Raw genomic sequence first — 25,152 nt, forward strand, 5'->3', positions numbered from 1 at the left:
AAGACTGTAGCAATTTCCAACTTCTCAAAAAACACATTTAAGCAAACACACTTGTCCACAAAAGGATTTTTTTTAATGATTGAAACAAATACATGAAGGCTTCAGTAGTTACTGTGTGTCCGTGGGGTACTGGGGAAGAAGGCCTGACTCCACAGGGGCTCCAGAGTGGCTTGAATGCACTGAGAAGAGCCACCCTGGCCCTGTGTCCTTCAGGTGAGGCCCCACAGGGTCTCTGCTTTCAGGCCTCACCGTCACTAATAGGCACCCTCTTCCACCCTCCACACCGACGCCACGACCTACTGCTGCCAGGGAGACACACACACACACACACACACACACGTGGACACAGAGGGCCTCGCTTTCTAACACTTTCTACATTTTTGTTTTGTTTAGTTTTTTATGGGGGAGGGGGTTGTTATCACTTACAGTAATTTCCTGTGTATTAACCTCATAACTGAAGAAATTTAGCAGAATCAATGTATAAACTGCGTCTAATAGTACGCTATTAATTTTTAGATTGTTTAGGAGTATACGCCATAATGGAATTTGACATGTTGAAAATGGTTGCTGGAGGTCAGATTTCTGTGTTGTCAGACAGTAGATGGAGCATATTCATATTTAGTTACGTGTTTGGGAGTTGCGTGTTTGGGAGTTGCGTGTGTGGAAGTATTTCAGGATATCTGCTCGGACTTCGGAGACGTTCACCCTCGGGAACCACCGCATCACAGGCTTTCCGTCCGGTCCGATAAGGAACTTCTCAAAGTTCCATTTGATGTCGTTTGTTTTGAGAGGCTGCCAGAACAGCCTTTTCGTGGGATCCCCAAAGTCCTCTCCAACAGGTGGGCAAGCGTTCTAAAGACAAGAGGAGATATATGGGTTTTTTTTAAAAAAATATGTTACAAATGACCTTCCTTCTTAAACCTAAAACCATAAACCTTAATCCTGTTGCTGGACAGGCCTTGACGATATTCATCAGATATAGGCAAATATAGCCTGGCTTAGCAGAACTTGAGTTTTTATCAGAATTTGTGTCTGGTTACGCAATTTGGATTTTATTATGAGGCATGTTTCAACTCATTCAGAGGAAAAATGCCTTTGTACATAACCGATCAGCAATGAAACATTTCCCGTAGGGAAAACAGGAAAAACATTCTTCTCCACAAATGCCTTAATCCAGGGGTGACCCTATTTTGATGTCACAAAACGTTGATGACCCCAATCGTTCACAACATGTGAGAGAGCGCACATCTCATCTCTACTGTAACATCCAGTTGAGAGCGGTATTTTCCCCAAAGTCCTAACAAGCAAATTTGTTTGTTGGACTAACTCGCCTGGTTGTTTTGCTACTTTGTTTGGAATATTGCTCAAGTGTCATTACCCATAATGATCTCATGCAGGATGTCCATGTTTACATAGCTAGATTGCAATGAAGGATCCAATTAGTTACTGAACTTGGATATCGTGAGGGTTTTCATTTATCTCTTTAATGCAATGTACTAGTCAATTGTAAGATGCCCAATATCTCACCCGACCCCATTTGAATTTTCGGGCGACCCGAAGGTTGCTGGTCTTTTAAGGTGATTGCACCACAGATATCTATAATAGCGTAATCTAAATATCTTGCTTCCCTAGCAGAAGCCTTTTTGGTGGTGTTATGTAACGTGAATGACTATGTTACTGTTGCTCATTTGTCCATCATTGTATGAAGCACACCCATAGGATTTCAGGGCCCGCCCACGCTCGTGTCAGGCATAGAGCCTCAATGGAGTGACTCCAGACCGAATTTCCCAAACTCAAATGTTATTGTCAAGATAAATTCGGGCCGACCTCAATCTGCAATGAATCCGCACTACTGCAATAATAATGAGTTTGAACAGTTTGATAGCATTCCACAGAAGGCCTAGATGTGATGGTTCTAAGCAAAGATTCTAGAACAGAGCTGTTCTACAATCTTTGGTTCTAAGAAGTTACTCACCTTGAGGAATTTGAAGAGGGGTTGTTCATTCACACCATTCACATCACCCTTTTCAAACAACTGGAAGTTGGGAACAAACCCATTGCCTATGCGAGCATACCTGCAAAATATGATGTACAGTTAATTTAACCTGATCATGGATTTAGATATATACATGGAAACATACATAGAATATGGACAGTGAAATCCCCTTAGGTCTTCAGAGTTTGACAAGCAGGCATTGGAGTACATGTAAAATGGTGGTCTGCCTTAAATTCCTTCCAAAATAAATGGGAGTTAAGAGGCAGAGGGCAATCGGCAGTACACACTAGCTGGAAGAAATGGACTGATCATGACGCTTTTCTTGAATAAGGCGTGATTTTTAATAAATGGACTCCAGTCCTTTCTACCTCTTCATTCTTCCCAACAGAAATTGGATATGGCTAATGCTCCATGGCGCGGCATGCAACTTAATGTCACTTAGGCAGACTTAATGGTTCCCTGGTAATTAAAGCAAACAATGTAAGTACTCACTTCAGAGTGGGCAGAATTTCATGGTTTGCGCCCGGCTCTTGTAGGCCAAACTGGTGGCATGGAAACCCAAGAATGGTGAATCCTTGACCCTTCAACTCCTCGTGCAGTGCATTCAGTTCTGTGAAAAGACACCAGGGGGATGTTAGAACCAACACGTCAGCATTATATGGCCTGACTAATATCTTCCCAATTCTTCAGACAAACAGAGGAGAATGACAGCTGTCACTGAAACAACTGATAAGGACGAATCCTCTAGGTGTGGGGTGTAGTGTAGTGAAAATATGAAATGGCCAGTGCAATAGTAGGGTAGCCCACTTCTTGAAAAAGTCTACTCTATTGAAGGGTGGACCTCTCTGGTTCAGAAAGTAAAATTCTGCCACATGATCTGTTCCAGCATCATTTAGTAAACCACCTGACAACAACAAGCACAAGTCTTCAGCCAGGTAGGGCAGCTAAGTGATCTCGCCTGTATTTAAAGTGCAAGGGCAGAAGATACAAATGGCTGGACTGTTACAGTACTTTCTGAACCCGGGACATCCGTCTGGAATCAACATTTGCTCGTGACTTACCCACATACTGGTAAGTTAGTCCTCAGTACGTGGCAACGTTTACGATGAGGACTGTCTTCCCAGCATACGAGCTGAAATTAATGTTCTCACACCCATTTATAGTGTTGGCTCCATAGTCGTAGATGGTGCCAGAAGATGGGGGACAGACCTATAAAAAGGGAATGCGTCACATTTTTCAGTTCATGTGTCCATAATGTTGAAGTACTGTATTCATGAATGGACATTGATGGCATGCAGGTTAAGGGTTAACGTTGTGCATAAAGGCCCTATTACCACAAATAGTTCCATCGACAGGCATTCTTAATAGGTCCTTAAAACCACGAATGAAAAAATAACTAATCTAATCGATCTTCATCTTGGCTGTTATTTGCAGTGGTACTGTATGTCTACGCCTACATGATAAATATTTGCCAAAGCTAGCTTCCAGTGACTCATAAGTCTCTACCAACAACAAGGTACATGTCTATCACATAATTTACGTTTCTATGTTTCATTTGCACTTAACCCGTTTCTGTGGAGATCACATGTGCTGCTCTCGCCTCAACTCCACCGTTGTTGCCAGAAGCGCGCAACACGTAGACGAGAGAGTGGAGGAGTACGACTGACACTTTTTGGATTAATTCTCACTGCATTTTATTGTCAGGTTTATTGAATCCATACTACTTTATCTCCCATTCAACAATTTTCTCTGAATTAAGACAGACAGTGTTCTGACAGTCGATGCCATTTTTTAATTGACCAAATCATCTGTTTACGCATGGCAGCCTAGTCGAAGCGAATCTAGATTTAGCATTGTAAATTATCCGCACCATTTTCAGATTAATTTATAATTTGTTTAAGATATTTCCCTTGCACTGTGTCCTAATAGTTTGTCCTGTTGTTAAATTGGAAAAGACGCATGAATGTACTGTACCTGCGAATCAGGTTCTCCAAAACTCAACTGAAGCAGTCCAAAAAGAACCACCGGAACAGTCCACTTTTTCTCTCGGCTCCCCATGATAGAGGAGTCTTTAGAATCCTCTCACCAGGGACGTGTCAAGTGAATCGCCGAAATATTGTTGCCTCTCTTATTTTATCCACTCCCTACAACAATGATAAGAAGGTGACGCACTTGTTACCAGTGACCAATCAAAATCAAGCTTATAAAACCATACGCGACATTGGCAATATTGACCATTTTGCTACAGATGTGTCACAGGCCTTGAATGTCTTTATAAACATCTCGACAATGCAAATAAATCTGAGTGATGTTTTTTTTATATATGTAAGCAAAATATCAAATTTGATTTGAAAAGGTGACATATGACTTATGGTCATTTCAAGCCACTGAATGTTTACTCTCAAATATTTGTCAGGATCATGTGAAGTATTTACACAAAGGAAGACAGGCTTGGGTCAGACAGGAGCTCTGGTGCTCACTTGACTGTGCTATGTCACTACTAGACGCCAGCTATTTCAGTCAACCCTCTTCGCATGACTCATCTGCAACACACTCCATTATCAGAAAGGAAGCAGACACAGCAGTGTTTGCCTCTGCTATGGTCATCTCAGTTCATGTGTCGTGCTGCTGTCAGAGAGCAGTCAGTCAGTGCCAACAAAGAATCCCATCAGGAGTTGAAGACACAATCTCCCTGAAATCCAATTTTGTTGGAATAGGAATGCAAACCATCATAAGGCATGTGTAAAGAGAGAGCACTGTACACTGTTCCTGTAAATAGCTTGGGATAAACTAATAAATATGTCGGTTGTAATCGTTGTGCCATAATCCAAATTGCATGACATTTCTGAGATAGTTATTTCACCTGAATATTTTTGATAGCATCTGATGTTACGTATAGCTTCAGCCTACTTTATTGCTTCTTTATAAAGCACCGCAATGAATAGCTCATTAACAGCAGCAGATAATTGTAGTTGCATAGCAACTGAATTCCATCCTCACTGGGTTGTGAGAGAGGTAAGGGGAAAAGGCATGGCAATAAGCTACTAATGCATCTTCTATGCCCTCTGAAACTGATGATTTATGTTTCCAATCAAACCAACCCAGCAGACAAAGATCTCACATTACTTTAGAGTTACTGACTTCTAAACATGAGGAAGTTGAGCAGTGAATATGCTGAAAACTCAGATTTTGTATCATTTTCTCAGAATATGCATGAGTCAGTGCATTGGGAAAGATGCTATAGCGAAAGGTGTATTCCTACAGTGATAGCTGTGGATCCCGTCCGAGGAATTAGTGGTATGGTTTTCAGGATTATTGTAAGCTGATGATTGGTTGATCCAAGTTGCTGCAGCATGTCTGATGAAGAGGAGAAACAGGATAGCCAGTCTGGAGCCTGACGCTGTATGGCTGCAGGAAACAGGCCTTCCTGTCGCAGCAAGAGATTAAGCCTCGATGACTGATGATGGACTAACATCTCCTTTTGCCCACCCATTCTTCTGACAGATAGCTGGCATTGCAGCCTACCGAATGTCACTCTGTGAACAGTGGCCTACCTTAATTTGCCTATAAGAGGATTAAACTAAGACTTTGATTCAATGGTGTTTCAGCTCCAGACATTTTTGTTGCCATTTATAGCTGATAAAAATAAAATTTGCTGATCAACAGAAAGACGTAAGGCAGACACAGAGACACATTTTTGCTCACCGTTTGAGGACCCTAAAGCAATTGATATGGCTATGGCAACTTTTTAAGCAATATTGCTGCAGGGCAATATTTGTAGGCCCAAGTATTCTTGTATAGATGTTGTGCATACATTTTTTATTTGGGAGAAGGCCTACTTTTATCATTAGGCATGATCATCCAATCAGAACACATGGAACTGGTTGGTAGCCCAACATTGCTTAAATGTTACATCAGTTTTAGGATAGTTTGCGTATGCTTTACAAAATGTTACATGATTTATGTACATTGTTTTCCCCATAGGCATGGGCAATAATACTGAAAACTAATATTCATATCCAGTTCCCAAGATTACATGGATTAAATGAATGTGATGCATAAATTGCCATTTGTCGTTTAGAAGAAGAATGCCTTGCTGGGTGTAATCGAACTGCTGGAATGAGATAAAAGACAACACTAGGAACCAAGGCTTTCATTGGCTATTTTTAGACTAATAAACATTTACCTGATGACTGAAAGGGTAAATATTTATCTTTGAAGATCCCTCATGTGAACTCTGCTACAGATATCACAGAGATGGTCATGGGCAGACATGGTCATGTTCACAGGAAAGTGACTATACTGTAGGTTTTCACTATCCCCATTACTGTACATGTACATCATATTGCACAAATGTGAACTCTGCTACAGATATCACTGGCTCGTAGGCAGACATGGTCATGTTCACAGGAAAGTGACTATAGGTTTTCACTATCCCCATTACATCATTTTGCACAAATGTGAGGCAAGTGTTCATTTGACAGTGTTCTCCTCTGTGGCATCAGCGTGCTGTGTGTGAGTTCACTAATTCACGAATTGGGATAAGTGCAGAGACCAAATTTCCCTCGTGGGATCAAATAAGTACATACTTATACTAATACTTATACTGTACCTCTGCATGAAACTGATTAGACATACAGAGTCAAAATTTTACACATTTTTGTGGATCAATTTGTACTTTTGTACGAGGCAATTTGTGTATAATTACAGTATGCCTGTGCATCATGCTGGGCTATTTTTTGTCCCACATATTTAGAACAGTACCTCCATATAGGGCGACAAGAGCTTTGACAATCTCGCCATGTACAGTACATGCTAGAAGCATCTGGAAGCTTCGACCCTCTGTCCTTAGTGGACTCTTCACTCTGTGACACATTTGACCTATGACCAATCTCAGTGGGCCTGCCCAAGGCAACATACAGTACTCCCTTTTTGATAACTTTTTGTAGTCATGTAGTTGTCATCAGCGAGCACCAAATATGCATGGGTGCAATCAGGTCCTGCCTTTCTATTGTATTCTCCAATTCATGATACAGGGTGATACGTGTATATAATGCTGTAACAAATGACACATTGGTCCGGTGTCTTTTCATGTTGTCCTCTTCACAGTAAACTCTAACAACTTCTCTGGCTCAAGTAAGTCCCCCATCACTTGTTCCCCAACACCACTTCTCTACACAGATTAGACACACATGACACTTTGTAGTGTAGCAGTGGACACACACACACACACACAACTACATGAACATGTACATGAACAACACACACAGGAAGTAACAACAAACACGTTAACATTGCATAACACCACATTTACTTGTACCGATTACACCACACAGCATTCTTGGAGTCCACAGTCCAGAACCAGCAGGCTCGGTTCCTTACAATAATACTTTTCTCATATGTGTGCCATCTTATTCCATTGAGAATTGAACCAATTACAACCAACTGTAATCGTATTCATAAATCTGCATATTATGGCAGTGTGGATTTTTTCAGAAATAATGACTGATCAATCCATTTATCAATCAGATTATTGTGCCAGGCAAATCAGTGTTTTCCCGGCTATTCTCTGAAATCAAGTTTCAGTTTAGATCATCTCGTCATGTGGTCAGGGTGAACCTGCTCTCTCATCTGTGAAAAGCACAGGGCACCAGTGGCGAACCTGCCAATTTTGTATTGTATGGCAAATGCCAGTTGAGCATTTCGGTGCCAGCCAGAGAGAATAGATCCCTCCAGAGGCCATCGGGTCTTCAGGCCTTCAGGCCTTCAGGCCACTCTCACAAAGTCTGTTTCTGACAGTGTGGTCAGAGACATTCACACCAGTGGCCAACGGGAGGTCATTTTGTAGGGCTCTGGCAGGGCTCCTATGTTCCTTGTTGCACAAAAAATATTTTTGTTTCACTCTGACCATTTCTCGTTAAAGGATTTTCTGCACAAGCCATTCCTCATAACTGTTGTTGTTCGTCCGGACCAGCTGGTGCCACTACTGTACTTCCCCTTATAATTTCTCCTTTCTGGAACTGCATTTCATTGTCTAACGGCATTTAGTTGTTTTTGTACTTGTACTCTGCACAATGACAATGAAGTTGAATGGTTTCGCTCTCAGTTCCCTTGCTCTGACAGTCTGCTGATCATAATAAATGCCAAAATGCCAGACAGACAGACAGACAGACAGACAGAGAGACAGACAGACAGACAAACAAACAAACTCCGATGAAAACATAACCTCCTTGGCGGAGGTAATGAAGTGTTGTACTCACAGGTATCTATGACCTGACATGGTCAAAACTGCACAGAATAAGTGTAGGGTCATTATGACACCCCTTGAATGCACGTCAAGTTTCGTAGAACTCTGTGGGGCCATAAAAGAAATAATTTATGTATACATTGAGTGTACACCAACCATGAGAATGTGCAGGACTGAGCGGCAGCTATATTTGGCACCGCTTTGCGCGCAAAATCTAGTTTACATAAGAAATAGCTGATAATAATACTGGATTGAAAATAAGTAATAACAGACCAGGCATGATTGAATATAGACCACATAAGAAAATGGACAACATATCCACATCAGGATGGGCTCTAAACATACAGTATTGTCAACATTTTAAAGATAGGCAAAAAGATTCAGTTTGCGTTCATTGGATCAAATTCAGATAGATATCCGAGATCAAAGACTACATGTTGTCGCTATCCAACATGTAGCCTATCTTGAATTTCCCCTTGGGAATCAATAAAGTATCTATCTATCTATCTATCTATCTATCTATCTATCTATCTATCTATCTTGTGTGTGCATGGCGATGTCTGTTTTTGAATAAATGGCCTGCATGAATAAAGGCCTTTTTTTTTCTTGGCTCGAGGTGCTGCTCAAAAAAATTCTTCAAGGTTGGCAGGTCCGTGAAGTACACCTACAAAAATGATCCAAAGCTGCCATCTTTTTATGGAGTTTCAATCTTATGGAATTTAAATCACAAACTTGGGGCTGGCGTGCTCAAGAAAACAAATGGACTGTCTGCTGTGCGGAGAATGAAAACAAAAGGAAGTTTTGAATCAAGTCAGATATATTCTTGCTGAAGGTTATCTGCCAGGGTTATAAAACTCTTGGAGTTTTGACTCCTTTAACACTCAGTGTCAGAATCAGTAGGGGTGAAGTAAACCTCCTCATGGTAAGACCTTTTTCTTAAGTTTTCAGTTTTGGAATCAATTCCTGTGACACATGAAAACATTCCAAAGCTGATAGACCTAAGAAAATCGTCTCACCTCAAGGAAGTTGACTTCACTCCTATCAGCAGCAAGATGCCAGAATTAGAAGGGATGACCTCTTCCAGTTTTGGAATGTTTTTCAAGCATCACAGGAATTGATTCCAAAACTGAAAGACTTTAGAAAATAGTCTCACCTTCAGGAGGTTGACTTCACCTCTACTGATTCTGACATTGGGCTACTGATAGGAGTCAGTGTTCCAAGAGTTTTGGAACCCTGAAAAAAAAAGTATTCCCTAAGAATCTATTTTGATTTAAATTTCCTTTCCTCTGTTTTTTTTTTTGAGAGCGACCGGCTGCCCGAAGTTGGTCATTTGAACTCTGTTTTACTCATTTTCTTCCGAAAGGTCTTCCAAACTTTTTAAAAATATATATTTTTAGGGATTCTTATGCCTTTAATCAGAGTGACAGGAAGCAAACAGGAGGGAGAGAGACAGGGGACCCAAATATGGTTTGGGCCCACTGCTCCTGTAACCAGTTGCGCCACAGTAGTCTTCCAAACTTAAAGTTTACTATTCTCTGTACGCCAACTGCATTCATCTATAAAGAGTCTTAATATATAAAATATATTTTCATATTGAGGAGCATTATTCTTGTATTGCTGCATTGTTTTCCCACACAGTTTTTCAAAGTAATGAATGTCTCTGCATCTTTGCTTCTGACAGAGTTTCCGGTCCTCTGGAATGCTGTTTTTCTACCTAACCCTGGTGCCAGTTAACCTAATTAGTTGTGATGTGTTCCTCCTTGTATTTTCTTTCAGCATTACACAACCTTTCCAACCTTTTGTTAACCCTGATTGAACTCTCTTGAGACCTGTTGGTATCAAATTCCAAATGAGCATAAATGTTTCATTTAGACGTACAGTGCAATTTGTTTGTTTAAACATTTGATGTTTTTGTGTTCTTTTCACAACTAAATACAGGTTTACGTTCTATTTAAATATTTGGATTTTGCACAGCATCACACCTTTGTTTGGAAATAGGGTTGTGCAAATAGGCCCCATTGAATAAAAGTGAAACTTATGTTTTGACTTAATTGCTTTTACTGGTGTTTGGGTGTTAGTGTAGTTTTGTTTATGTTGTGAAACTGTCAATAAAAAGTTAATCACAAAAAACCTTGAAAATTATGAAGGATATCTCGGTGTCAGATGCTTGCATATTGGGTATTATTAACTTTTCAAATAGAAGAGGTCAATTGAAGGTCTTTGGAAATCATTGTAAAACAAACATTTTGTTTAGTTTCATTTCAAAGTCGGCTAGGCCTAAGAATCGAGTATGTAGCCTAGTCTGCATCATTAAAGAACAGTGTTAGCACTTACAGTATGATTCCATCATGTAAGTGATGTCCTTCCCTGTGAGCAAGATTCCACTGGATTAAACCACTTGCCTCTGTTTGAACAGTGCAACTGAATACAGTATGCCCCAAATCTAAGTAGGCCTACTGGCTCCAAGTAGTCTACACATTTTGCAAAAGTCCATTAGACTGAGCACCTGCCCAACATTCAGCCAACATCCAGTCAAGATAAGTGTTATAGACTGTGTTCCAATTAGCATACTTCTGTAGCCTACTTACTTACAATACCATGACTGCAAGTGCAGTAAGGGGGATGTGGCCCAGAAGTGGCACAGACCAATTCTGCTAGCCTAGTGGGGCTTGATGGGATTGTAATTAACGCAAGAAATAAAAAGGGAATTTATATTTGATATCCTTATCAGATAGGAAATGCTTGTTCCTGCTCTATACAGTTTTGTTATAATTATCATCGTGTCAACATAGCAATATTAAAAGAGGTTTCTTTAGGCCTATTCTGGCATGTGTCAAAGTGGTACCCAAGCTACTGTAAGGACACGGTTAAACTGTAGGGGCCGCTACTGAGCAGGTGCCTCTGGTCAAATGTGACGTAGGGTTTTACGTGGAGTAGTCTGTTAGAGATGGCGTCCCTTTTGCAGCCAGACAGGGTACTCTACCTAGTTCGCGGAGAGAAAAAGATCCGATCTCCGTTATCTCAACTGTACTTCTGCCGTTATTGCAGTGAATTGCGCTCCCTGGAATGTGTGTCACACGAAGTAAGTCGACTTAATTCTCTCGTTTCTCAGAATTTTCTTTAGTTTTCCGGTGTGATCAAGCAAGTCAGTGTAGTTTGACATAATGCTCCCGCCCATATTCCGTTCCGCAGTCTCGGTTCTTTGAACCCATTGGCGGATCGTTATGTCTGTTCCTTTATTTAGTCACAGAGTAAGCTCTTTATTGGCTACATTACTTGTCAATCATGGCCAGCATGTATTTTGCTGTGAAGTTGCTAGCTAGTCTGCTAGTGCTTCAATAAACCATAGGCTGCCTGGCTAGTATGCCTTATTGTGGTTGTCCTATGTCTATATCATATTGGCGTCATGCTAATACCATTAGTTCCTAGAATTCGAGCAATTTGTTGTTGCGACGATAATACAAGTGACAAAAACATTGTAAAGACACTGTTTATGGTATGCTAGCTTGCTTGCTAACTAGCTAGCTAGCTAGCTACCACACCCGAATGAAAACACTCATAGACAACGTTCATACACTGACATTATGGGCAACGTTGATACAGAAATATTGCAAAGCCTTCCTAACCTTGTTCCCTACTAACTACTTAAACAGTCAGAAGATAATCCCCATTCTAATGGTGTTCTGTTTTCAACAACAACACGTTGGTTGTTTGTTATGACTGTGTTATTATTATGTAGGCTTAACTATCATGGTCTGATTTGTTCTTAGGTGGATTCACACTACTGCCCTAGTTGCCTGGAAAATATGCCTTCAGCAGAGGCAAAACTAAAAAAGAACCGGTAATTTAGTCCTTTGAATGTTCAAAAGAAATACTTGAGACTGGCACATTGGAGTACAGTATTATTGACAGAGTGTGTCTGTGCCCCATAGGTGTGCCAACTGCTTTGACTGCCCATGTTGCATGCATACTTTGTCCACTCGAGCCACCAACATACCTGCACCCCTTCCTGATGACCCCACTAAGACAACCATGAAGAAGGCCTACTATCTGGCATGTGGGTTCTGTCGCTGGACTTCCCGTGATGTGGGCATGGCAGACAAATCTGTTGGTAGGTATAGAACCAACTCCTCTAAAAATGTCTGCTAAGAACCATAAGCATACCCTTAGCTGCAAGTATCAAGTATATCTGGCTCCGTTACCCACTGTGTTTAAACTCTCTCTCTCTCTTTGTCTTTTTGTAGCTAGTGGAGGATGGCAAGAACCAGAGAACCCACATACCCAAAGGGTAGGTTTCAGTGTGAGGTCTGTGCAGTTAACACTGTATTGAATCTGTAAAAGACTGTGAGACTAGCAGTTATGTAATTTTATCCCTCAAGAGATGAGAAGTTATACCACATTGTTCACAACTTGTGAGCATGTCCAGAAATCCAGAGACAGTGCTGCTCATTGCACCTTGCATTAGTAGTCCGTGTTAGACTTATGTTTCTATTTTTATGGTAGTCACAGAGGCTGGCACTACATTGATGTCTGCCTGTGTGATATTTCTATATTTATTATTATTCATTTAACTTTAATTTGAATTTGATTATTATTAATTTAACGGTTTCAATTGTTGTAGAGCATTCTTTGTGCAGATATAATTATTAGCTGTCAGCGCCTAACGTTGTTTCTGTGTAGTTGTAATATTGGACTGAACCATGCATATTGGTGTGGCCAGTGTGTTTGGGAATCATATGATGCATTCAGTGTTTCGTGATCATCAACAACAAACACTGTACAGAACACTCCTCAGGCCACTAATGTATCTGCTGTTTGTTGGAACGTGACACTTTGTCTCTGTGTGGTTAGTTAGTTGTGATGTTTGGCAGGGGGGCGCGTTTTCCAAAACCATTGTTGCTAACTAAGTTAGCAACTTTGTTGGTTGCAATGCAATTTCCCATTGCCAACCAACCACACCACGTTGCTAACAGGTCAGCAACTACGGCTTTCAGGTAACGCACCCCTGAGCGAGCCAGTTCAGTGAAGGTGATGTGTGTTTGTTTCAGATCAACAAGCTGATCGAATACTATCAGCAGCTGGCCCAGAGAGAGAAGCTGGAGCGAGACCGGAAGAAACTGGCCAGGCGACGTCCGTTTATGCCCCAGGCCTTCTCGGTAAACACGGCCCTGTTTGTCAAGAAACAGCTTCCCCGCTAACTATTAATATTCTCACACGCATGACTACTGAGTGGAAATTAAAGCACTGGTTTATTTTCTCTTTCTGTAATCACCTGGGCTATCTTCTTGCAGACAAACCAAAAAAAACTAAGCAGTGCATGTGTTTTAATCTCACACCGGACAACAAACTCACCGAAAATGTGCTTCTTTGTTTTACTGCTGATAATCTTAACATTATTAATGACTTACTACCACTTACGTTTGAGGTGCTGGGTCTGAAATTAACATTTTGTATATACTTTTTGTGTGTATCTAGCAGTAAATAAGATCTCAGGTGGCTAATTTCCAACCCTGCACTGACCAGGCAGCAGTCTGGGCTGACCGCTCCTTGCAGCTTCCTGCCTTCAGTACTGTTGCATCTGTTTTGCTGCTGTTACCCAACTGAACTCAACGTGACACAGCTCCGCTCAAACAGCCCTTCTGATGTTGTTTTTTTTTTGCTTGATTGCTTTGGTTTCACCTGGTTCTTTCTCTTTCTCCCTCCCCCTCCCTCTATTTTTCTTTGCTTGTGCTGTGCACGTTGACTTTTTGGTTTTTGCATCCCAGCAACACACTATTCACGTGGTGGTGAGTGGTTATTTTTTTTCACAACTATCATCCTTACTCTGCACAGAATGTACTGTCTCTGTCACTGTGACTATGGGCCCCTTTTTCCTTCCCTGTACCACAGTTTCTCACTTTATCTAACTTGACACAAAGTAACACTGCTGATCACATGAGTGTCTCTAAGGCTTAAGGCGTTCCGCCTGCACACAATCTAACCCTTTATGTGTGGATTGAGGAACGTAGAACTGGTTGACAATGCATTAGGCGAAAGTCAAGTCGCAGAGTAGTAGAGCAGAGTATCAGACATCTTGGAAAATGACTGGGAAAACATTTAGAGAGACAAAGACAGGCTCCAGATGTTGCTTAATCATACACTTAAGGCCTTTAAATGACATATAGAAAATATATACTCTTGAGTGGTCTTAGTCCTTAGAACATGTAATTGAACGTGTGCAATAGATATGAATAGATATACTGTACAATGTGTTAAAACACTTTAATACACATGGATTTGTTGCCATGACTGTATTTGTTACAGTAAATTAGAACATTCTTTTGCTTATACCATGGTCATTGTCCTAAAATGTGACTTCATCATGTTAGAGGCTTACAAATGTATTTGTTCCATCTTTGCTGCTTGGCTAACTGTACATTCTGCTAACAGTTTGATGTTTTGTTGAAGTTCAGTCAAACATGTGAAGCTTTGAAATATTTGTGGTATTTGCCAAAGATTTGATCGCCACACAAACATTCAGATGTTAAACCAAATCAAATAGACACTAAGTCAAAGGCAAATATATCAACACCCTCAGGTATTTTAAAGAAATGTGCCAGTCTGGTTGGAAAACTGGGTTTAGAATCAAGTATTAATCGAGCCAGTGTAGGCCAGTGCACGATTCCAGTGATATCTCAGTTGTTGAGATGATAGGGGAAGGGAAATATTGGCTACCTTGTAGACATGTTCAGAGGCATGACCCCCTGCTATCGCTGTGGTCCTTGACATTTTTGACCTTTTTGTAATCCTTGTTCAGGACAGTGTTCCAATTTGAATGAGCCATGTTGATAGATTATGGTGTGAATTTACTTTCTGGAAATTATTCGCAAAATTGGTCTATTATTGCTCATGAACATGTCATAGTTGTGATGTGTGTTTTTCACATGAATGCTATAAAAGTTACTCTTTCGGCAAGTTGCTATGGTTGCATAGGGTGATTTGTTCTTTTTGGCCAGTACATGAATTTATCTTGCACAAGTAGTTGTAAATTTATACTTTTTACTGCTTGTGGTTGAATGACTTCAACGCATGCCTGCCAATTATGCTAAATTGAGTTTGACTCAGACCATGGTATAAGATTTTTTTAGAATATCCTGACAGAATAAAAAGCATTTTTAAAGAGGATAAACATTGAATGTGCCCAGAATGTGAGGTAACTGTCTTACTCATACAACAACTCCCGAGTCTGTGTGTGTATGTATATGTGTGTTTGAGCGTGTGTTTGTGTGTCTTTGCTAACAGCTGTGTGTGTGTGTTGATGTGTCTAAAGGAGAAGTATGGCTTGGGAACCAGGCTTCAAAGACACAGATCAGGGGCTCCCATCTCCAGCCTCTACGGCCTGTCGTGAGTATCCACACTGGCCTCTTACACCATGTCCTAACCAGACGCGATGCGAGCGAGCATTAGCGATAACATTTTAATTACATTGTTGAGTGTCCTGACTGCAAGCGTTGCGAGCAGTGCAATGCAATGCAACGTTTTGAGAGAACTTTTGTCGGACGCCCGGTTTCTATTTTCTTTCTGTTGCTCGCTTTGCTCTGCTATTTTGAATGAGAAAATATGACGCAATAGAAGGGCATATTTAACAGATTCAGTGCAGACAGACAACATTGACAGTCACTCACTCAGATCCTGTTAGGACATGGTGTGACACTTAGGACACAGTACATGGACATGGTAAACACAGTACTCACAAGCATGCTCTGCTCCTAATCCAAACTCTGTTACTCTAATCAGTCAGAGTCCAATGGCAGCAGCCATCTTTGTTAATGGTTTTAGTTTATGACATACTATACTGTATGAAGCATTATGGTGCCTTCGACAATAGTGTTTTCACTAGTGGTGGACACATTATTGCTGTTATTTCACCTACAGTACATTACTTTTGATATTGTACAAGTAGTGGTTTTAAGCATTTGTTTGATTGATTTTGATGTTTAAGTAGACCTTTTTTGATGCACACTTGTTCCTTCTTCAGTGCTCTAAACATATTCTCTGATCTCCTGTCTCTTGCAGCCTTAAAGAAGGAGAGGACCAGAAGGAGATCACCATCGAGCCTGCACAGGCCCTGGACGAGGTGGAGCCACTACCAGAGGACTACTACACCCGACCCGTCAGCCTGCCGGAGGGTAAGATAAGAGCTGGCAGAGGAAACATCTGCAGGGTTTCCCACAGTACCTGGAAATCCTTGAAAGTTTCCGAAAATAAAAATTCCCACAATCCAAAGGAGAACTCGCACACCAGTTGTTGCCGATGCAAAATTGCTAAACGTTTATTCCATTAAAGAATAAAGTGCTACCCAGTCATGTGCAAGTGTACTTTGCACTTTATTCTTTGATGGAATAAATGTCTTGCAATTTTGCATCGATAATAACTGTTGTGTGAGTTCTGTTATAGAATGTGGGACTTAAAGACTGGAACCAAATGCACCTGCCAGCCAGGCCTTGAGTTATTGACACGATAACCTATCTGCTGTTTTCCTGTTTTAAAAGGCCCAGGTGTTCATACAGTATTTGTCTATTGATAAAACAAATGCTGCATTGATAAAAAAAAAAAATCAACCTTGATCTTTGTCCCAATTTAAAACATACTGTGTTGGGTTCTTGAATTTGTGTAAAAGTCCTTGATTTAGTCCACAAGGTGCACAGTGAGCCGATAGCCCCACTGCATGTCTGTGGCTTTCACTGATGTCACATCACATGCGTGTTCAGGGAGCTGTTTGCGTGACGGGGCAAACGCAAGGAACTGCCCTCGCCGAGCCCCCCTGCCAAGATCCACGCAGGCCTGCCCTCGTACCCTCTGCCCTCCTCTCGACCCCGTCACCTGCTGTTTCAGTCAGGGGGGTTGGCGTGTCCTGGGGCTATGCAATATGCATTATTGGGAAAGAGAGATGTTTGTATGAATGAAATATGCATAACAGGAAAGGAGGTGTGTGTGTGTGTGTGTGTGTGTGTGTGTGTGTGTGTGTGTGTGTGTGTGTTTGTGTTTGTGCAGGAAAGGAGGTATGTGTGTGTCAGTGAATGGTGAGTGTGTGTGTTTGCGCAGGAAAGGAGGTTTGTGTGTGTCAGTGAATGGTGAGTGTGTGTGTGTGCAGGCGGTACAGGTATGTCATCTTAACAGGAACAGGCAGAGCTTTTTGTTTGCTAGAGATGGGCTTGCTTGTGCTGGTCTCCGTATATCATCTTTTCCATTTTCGCATGATAGGAGAGTTAATTTTGTGTGTGTGTGTGTGTGTGTGTGTCTGCTGCACAGTGACCACCTTGCGGCAAAGGCTTCTTCAGCCAGACTTCCAGCCTGCGGGGGCGTCTCAGCTGCACCCCAAACACAAGCACCTCCTGATCAAACGCTCGCTCCGCTGCAGGGTCAGTATCCACCCACACACACACACACACACACACACACACACACACACGCACACACACACACACACATCTGTCACTCAGATACACTCACACACAACTTCACCCTCATCATCTTAATCATTCATCATCATTTAACACTTTCTATCTCTATGTCTATCCATCTCTCTCTGTCTCACACACACACACACACACACACACACACACACAGAGACATGCAGGCACATGTATCATCATTAAACATTTACAAGCGCATTGCCTTTCCATTTATTCACATGCAGGAGGCATTTATACAGAGTGATTTACAGGCGATGTGTGTGTGTAGGGGGTGAGGCACATGCTAATTGCTAACTTAGAGGCCTAACTAATTCTCAATGCTGCTGCTAGACTTTCAGTTGTCTGCAGGGAGTCACGCTAGCTGTTGCCTGAAAGTGCACTGAGAGCACGGTAGCTGTTGGTAGCCAATGAAAACGGACAGTTCTGCTCACATAGGAGTAGATGTGTTCTGGACACTCGCCACAGGGGGGTGCTGTAGCTCAAGTGACTACAGTGTCCAAATCATGGTTAGGGCCAAGTGCCTATGGGGACCCAGGTTCAAATCCCACCTATGGATGCTTCTCAAACAAAGCCCATCTCTCTCTCACCCTCGTTTCCTGTTGATCTACACTGCCCTGTCTAGGTAATGGCCAAAAGCCATCAAATACATACATGGTTATGGTCATGGTTATGGCTATTCTGTTTGGCAGACGCCTTTGTCCAAAGTGAGAACATGCTGTTCAGATGTGGTGCGTACACAAACCATGCCATCTTGGTACAGGTAGCACAGTTCCATGGCATGGTAAAAGATAATGCACAACAGTGATGATAAAACTATTCAAACACATCACACGTTTTGCTTTCATGACGCAAGCTTAATCCTTTCAATAAGTTTAACTTTGTACTTTTTGCAATTTTTTATGCTCTCTTTTGGAACGTCCAAAATGCACATGCGGGTGTTGTTGTTTGTGTATCTGTTGTTCTCTTTACTTTAGAGTATGTGTTGAGTTTTCAGTAGGAACGTTCCCACTCACCTAGACCTCTCACTTTGTCGCCCCGGTGACAGTATCAGCAAGGTTTCTCTACTGTTTGTGCCTCGTATATATAGATCATATCACTCAAAATGGAAACCTGCTTATCGCTCTTTCTCTCTCTTTTTTTCTCTCCCTCTCTCTCTCTCTCTCTCTCCCCCTCACACTCTCTCCTCCAGAAATGTGAGCACAACCTGAGCAAACCAGAGTTTAATCCAACTTCAATAAAGTTCAAAATCCAGCTGGTGGCTGTGTGAGTATTGCATTGTCCTCGCGTCATTCCGCACAAATATTTACTCCTTATCTCCTCTGAGGAGCCTGCAGGCCATCCTCCTCATTGGTGGCGGCGGCCGGCGGCGGCACAGAATTTCATTTTTCAATCACTGCCTTGCAGGAGTTACATCCCTGATGTGAGAATAATGTCCATCCCAAACCTTCGACATATGAAGGCAAGCAACTTTTTCTTATTAAAAATGTTTCTTATCTGGGATTCGCAAATAGCACTGAGAAATGAGATTCGAATCTTTGGGCTAACCTGTAATTCCTCGTTTTATTATTCCAACAGTGTTGTGGTTAGGCTATTGAACCAGAGTCCTAGTTTATTTATTTGTGTAGTTGTACAGTAGTCTAGTTTTGAATGTCACCTCTGAAACAATGTCTACTTGTGATATTTTGACCCCAATTACAGTTTTATTTGTAGTTACAATTTGACTATGTATTATAAGTAGTGAGTTTCCGCCAGAACTCTGTTTTGTTTGTATGCATGCTTGTGGTGTAGTTTTGGATTGTATTATAGTATTGATGTGACAGTTGAAATAATGGAGACATAATTCTATTATAAATATCATATTGTCAGCATTGTGAATATGATTCCACTTCCACTTGAGCACAAGGAATTTCATTACTTATAAATTCTTTTTATGAGTACATGACAATAAGCTTGAACTTGAACTTGATGATTGGTGCACGGCTGTGGTGCCCCAGTAGAGTGATGGCATGTCCCTCTTCTCTTCCCCTCCAGGAGAGCCAGGTGTTGCTGACCCTCACCAACCCAGTGGAGCACGTGACCCATGTCACCCTGATGGCCTGCGAGGAAGGCGACGCCGACGACGTCAACAGCACTGCCAAGGTAACTGTGCTACTGTACATGTGTGGTGTGGTGGACAGAGGGGGCCAGTGCCATGCTAGCTCCTACCAGAGCGGTAGATAAAACAGAGTGGCAACACTCCCATGGACCTCCATAGGAAAAAATGGCAGGAATGTTTTTACCAGGCTACTTCCACGTTATGGGAGTTTTGGAACTATTGACACCCAATCTCTTGGTCAGTAGTCAATGAGTTAATTGATTACACCCCCAGCATCCAGGAGTACACCCCCCCCCCCCCCCCCAGTGGAGTCAAGTGTGAGGTGGGGGTGAGTTCTTATTTCGCTCCCCTGGCCCTCAATACACTGCTTGTTGATGGCTTATGGAGACTAATACAGAAGTCTGCCCTGGGCCCATGAGTCTGTAGTTTATTTCATACAGTGTTTACTCATCCATCAATACAATAATGGAGGCAGGGAGTCTGAACACTTTCTGCTTGGCTGAGTTCTTGATCGTTTTTTTAAGTGAGCAGCTTAAAAAGTGTGTGTGTGTGTGTGTGTGTGTGTGTGTGTGTGTATGCGTGTATTTTCTGTACGCATTTGTGTTTGCTGAAATTTCATGTGTGTGTGTGTGTGTGTGTCTCTGCAGGTGATGGTTCCTACGAAGGAGCTGGTGCTGGCAGGAAAGGATGCGGCCGCAGAGTACGATGAGCTGGCAGAACCGCAGGACTTCCAGGACGACCCAGAGTAAGACCCACCTCACACCTTACACAACCTTGCAGACCTTAACACACCATTAACACACTCTCAATACACCATTAGCACACTCTCAACACATCCTTAAACACCAGTGGAGACTGGCGTGGCATTAGCAGGATACTTCTGAATTTATTGGGGGAAAAAAATCAGAAGTGGGTCAGTGTGGCATATGGCTACCAAGCTGTGCTCTTCATTTCTAATGGCCGGATTGAACGCCACCATTTTGAATTCAAGGGAGGTATTTATATGATGTCATTCCGGCATTAACACTATTGATCATTTTACCTGATTTTTTTTTTTGTTTGTTTTTTTTTTAAACAGCTTGAACAGAGGGCACAGGGTTATGTTGAATACAAAATGTTCCTTGGTCTGTATTCTCAGTCGGCTTCTTAAAGAAGTTAACTCATATTTGAGTTTGAGGGCTTGTTTGATTTTTGGTTGTTGAACTTGAAAGGACTGGAAAATGTACCCTAAAATCCCTCTGCTAAGGTCCGTAGCAAAACCCCTCAGGAATCCGCTGAAATCTATCAGCGTTGAGGCCTTTGAACATTTCTTTAGATACCAACTCTGCCTCGGTTTTAGGTTTTTGTAGCAGTCTAATATTTTGACATCTTTTTTTCAAATTTGCTTCTAACTGAAGTTGCTCCAAGAAACAGAACAGTTTTCCCTCATCTCCCTACGAGTAGAATCACATAGCAAGAATGTTCTAAATAATACATCATACACAAATAAATATAAATACGTTCTGACAGGATCTGAGTATGTAACATTCCGTCAAAATTATTATATAAAGTTATATATAAGATTATATATAATTCATTTTTCATGTAAAGTGCTGCATAGGCCTTTATCTCAAGTGATCACCACCACCAGCAGCAGCAGCACAAGCCAGTAGTTCCTTCCTGTAGGGTGATGGAGAGGAGAACGATCAGGGTGTGTTGCTGTTGCTTTGAGTCATTTGTGTGTTGAACACGATAAGGTCATTCCCCTTACACAAACACACACACACACACACACACACACACACACACACACATACACATACTGTATACTCACAATAAGGTCATGGGTATGGAGCTGGTGTCAGGAGGCACCTCTGCAGCTGAATCAATACGTACTGGAGCCGTGACACTCACACAGATTGTTTTGGAGACAGATTAGTCTCCTCTAGAAACATTAGCATCCTTTAGCTACATTATTAGCCTCCTTTAGAAACATTAGCATCCTTTAGCTACATTATTAGCCTCCTTTAGAAACATTAGCATCCTTTAGAAACATTAGCACATTATAACATTAGCATGGAGATTGTATTGTCAGCAGATCACATGTACTAGATTTTGTATGGAGGTAGAGTTTTCAATCTTTTTTTGACACTCACACACAAAAAAAAATCCCACGGCACATCAAATGTTACTAAGAAATTAAACTTTAAACTAACTTTAAAAATTAAACTAATCAATCCTCTAATAAAATCTATAAAAGTCCTTAATAAAATCGCCTGTCCTATACATCCACCAATAGGTTAAGATGCTTACAGTTGTCCTATTTATTTCTGAGGCTAAACATGAAGCAACACACTACAGGTCGTTTTTCAGTCGTAAGGCAGGGGACCGAACTCTCAGAAAGAGGTTGAAGTTGCTCATGCATGCTAAACATGTTTGAGATGAATGTTTTTTTTTTTTTTTTTTCACATTTCTGTAAATAATCATTTAGGTAGCTTTATTACTATTATTTATTACTATTTATTGCTACCAGTACCTACTGTACCACCACCCACAGGCAAAGAAAACTATTTCATTACATTGACTGCTTACCAGCACATCACAGTATAATTATCAATTCTTTGACGCAACCCAAGATTCAAGATTCATTTTTTGGGCCAGTGAAGTGAAATTGGCTGATTTTCCAAGTCATACCTGATGATCTTTGACACCATACTTATGTGCTGCGGAACACTGATTGAAAAACAAGATAGTAGATATTAATTTTCAGTGTTTAAACCTGCTGTTAGTTTGACCCATTTAGCCAGCCGTTTCTTTTCCTTTTTGTGCCAAGATTAACATCACACAGTATTGTGTGAATACGTTTTTTTTAACAGTTATTCTGTCATGGTATTTTTTATACATTAAGATCATATATTTTATACTTTACGGTAATTTCTCAACTATTAGCCGTGGCTTATACATTGATTTTGCACAATTTCTTCAGCTATGAGGTTAACACACAGGAACAGTTAATATGTTATTAATATGGTTTTGTTTCTTTAACTTGCATAAAACACTGTCCTGCGGCTAATACACAGGAAATGACTGTACATTTAATGCATTAAGGTCAATTTTGTGCAGTGTGCACAACCAAGCCCTATTGGCCTTTTCACAGCAGCCATTTTGGACGTTTTGACATGAAATATAGGGCAGGCCCAAGAGTTGCTAATGACATTAATTAAGATCCTCATTCTGCTGAATTGAATTGAACTTCATGAACGTATTTAGTAACACCTGTGCTTGCACCTACCATTTCATTTCAAAATGGCTGCTTTGAAAACGTTGTATTTGTGACCAAAAGGGGGCGATGGTGGTAGTGTAGTGGTTAAGGAGCTGGACTCAGGAGTAAGCAGTTTCTTCAAAGTTGTCGGTTCAAATCTCGTCTGCGCATATGATGTGAAGTTTACATTGACTGACTATGTGATGTATACAAAGGAACCACTGATGCCAGACCGTGTTTACCTGTGTAGTTTTTATTTTACCTGAATGTTTTTTCTCCAGGAATTGGTCGTAATAATAATAATGTTTTTTTTTTTTTTTCCTTTTCTTTCTCTGAAGTGTGGTGGCCTTCAGGAAGTCCAACAAGATCGGCTTCTTCATCAAGGTGGTGCCCCAGCGCGAGGAGGGCGACGTGACCGTGGCGTTCCGCTTGCGCCACGACTTCCGCAACCTGGCCGCGCCCATCCGGCCCAGCGAGGAGGGGGACGCGCCCGCCGAGGCCATCTGGCTCACGCACCACGTGGAGCTCAGCCTGGGGCCGCTGGCTCCCTGAGCGGAGAGACACACACACACGTACTCACACACACACACACACACACACACGCACACTATCAAACACACACCCTTACATACAGTATCTCATACACATACATACTCATGCAGATCCGCAGAGATTCATAGAACATACAGGCCTGTGAACATACAGGCATACACACACACACACACACACACACACACTGACTGACATCTGCATACATAACACAGGTGTATACTCACGTGTTAGACCCTAGTGATCTCTCTACACAGACACTCAGTTATGGGTCACTTGGGACTTTGAGTTACCAAAAGCATATCAGAGAGAATAAAACATATTACACGCACACACATACTCTCTCCCTCTGAGTTGCAGCCTCAGGCTTGAAGCTACCGTAGTTCCGGGTGGAAAACTATAGAAACACACACACACACCCCTTTGGAACACTTTCAAACACTCACACCGTCATACACTACCTTGTCAGCTACATGCTAGCCAGCTAGTCATCCAACATGTTAACTTAAGAAGCTATTTAACTGCATGCAGTTGCTGTGTCCCTGTACCGGTTGTGTCCTGTGTACCCTGGTGACTAAGGGAGGTCCTGCCACAGGGTTTTCAAGTGCAATGTTGCTGTTCATTGTACGGTTTCTTCTTAGCAATCAACAAAGGAGGTTGTGGAGGAGATGGCTAGTGTAACAAAAGCTCTTTCAGTGTTTTTAGAGGTGAGACAAGGTCTGGTGGGATCCAGGCTGGCGAGTGAAATGACATCGGCTAGGTTTTCCTTTCTTTTTTTCGCTTTCTTTTTATTACATGTGAGATTTTGAAACACAAGGCCTTACAGTATGGTTACTAGTGTACAGCGATAGTGAATGAAGTAATGTTCATCATAACTTCATCATAAGTTTAAAATGTTAGCATTTTTGTGTTTTTTTTTTTAGGTTTAAGAGGAAGGTCTGTATTGAGATGAGGATTATGAAGGAATATGTGACTTATGTTTTTTCTCATTTTGGTCTCTCTGGCTTGCTGTCCGTCTTTGTTGTTTTTCCTTACGTCACTGGCATTGTGAACGCTTTTATTATGCACATCTGCGCACCTTCTTTCTTAGACATGTTCTGAGCATTCCTTACCTTCCTGATGTCAACTTTAAAACTGTTGTGATTGCAGATAATTTAGAGACAACTCGTCATTGACTTGGTAGCGTATTCTGCCGTTCTTGGACACTGTTTGGTAGCAAAAACTTGCAGATTTATTGGCTTTTGCTTCTAATCAATAAAACCTTCCATGCAGCATTTTGGGTCTGGACTTCATTCTTGCAGTACCTGTAACTGCCACATGGTGTCAGCCATGTACTTCTGTATTTTCTTTTTTTTTTTTCAGACTGCTGGGTTTGAGATGAAACTGTCCATTGGAGCATTGCCGTCATAATGTGGGCCGGGAATGTAATGCCCTTGTGAGCTCCACGGTCAAGGAGGTTACACTATTCTCAGCAAAGGCAAGTCGTGAGTGTTTTGTTAACACTGACACGCAGAATTGCGTGCAGTAAACTGCGCACATATGGCAATCTGGACCCCTTTACTGTGTATT

At 41.5% G+C, this 25,152-nt stretch overlaps 2 protein-coding genes and 1 non-coding gene across 4 annotated transcripts; 2 read left to right on the forward strand and 1 right to left on the reverse strand.

The window, feature by feature from the left end:
• Positions 1-51: 51 nt before the first annotated feature.
• gpx3 (glutathione peroxidase 3) lies at positions 52-4,129 on the reverse strand. Its single transcript, XM_062525275.1, has 5 exons — positions 3,971-4,129; positions 3,058-3,205; positions 2,489-2,606; positions 1,976-2,075; positions 52-852 (listed from the first exon to the last, which is right to left on the reverse strand). Exons 1-5 carry the CDS (start codon positions 4,052-4,054, stop codon positions 619-621), a joined length of 684 nt encoding a protein of 227 aa, XP_062381259.1. The 5' UTR covers positions 4,055-4,129; the 3' UTR covers positions 52-618.
• Positions 4,130-11,169: 7,040 nt separating this feature from the next.
• dctn4 (dynactin 4) lies at positions 11,170-24,857 on the forward strand. 2 transcript variants are annotated; one of them, XM_062524587.1, is made up of 14 exons: positions 11,170-11,325; positions 12,014-12,084; positions 12,176-12,354; positions 12,488-12,531; positions 13,292-13,399; positions 14,009-14,029; positions 15,553-15,626; positions 16,299-16,411; positions 17,535-17,644; positions 18,888-18,961; positions 19,103-19,157; positions 19,730-19,837; positions 20,441-20,538; positions 23,373-24,857. In XM_062524587.1, the coding sequence occupies exons 1-14, from the start codon at positions 11,191-11,193 to the stop codon at positions 23,584-23,586; spliced, it is 1,404 nt and encodes a 467-aa protein (XP_062380571.1). In that variant the 5' UTR covers positions 11,170-11,190; the 3' UTR covers positions 23,587-24,857. The 2 variants fall into 2 exon arrangements, with proteins under 2 accessions (XP_062380571.1, XP_062380572.1); XM_062524588.1 differs by lacking the exon at positions 14,009-14,029.
• LOC134069525 (small nucleolar RNA SNORD42) lies at positions 23,200-23,264 on the forward strand. Its single transcript, XR_009936826.1, has one exon. It is a non-coding gene; the product is annotated as a small nucleolar RNA SNORD42 (small nucleolar RNA).
• Positions 24,858-25,152: the final 295 nt, after the last annotated feature.

The sequence above is a fragment of the Sardina pilchardus genome, chromosome 21 (genome assembly GCF_963854185.1).
Source record: "Sardina pilchardus chromosome 21, fSarPil1.1, whole genome shotgun sequence".
NCBI lineage: Eukaryota > Metazoa > Chordata > Actinopteri > Clupeiformes > Clupeidae > Sardina > Sardina pilchardus.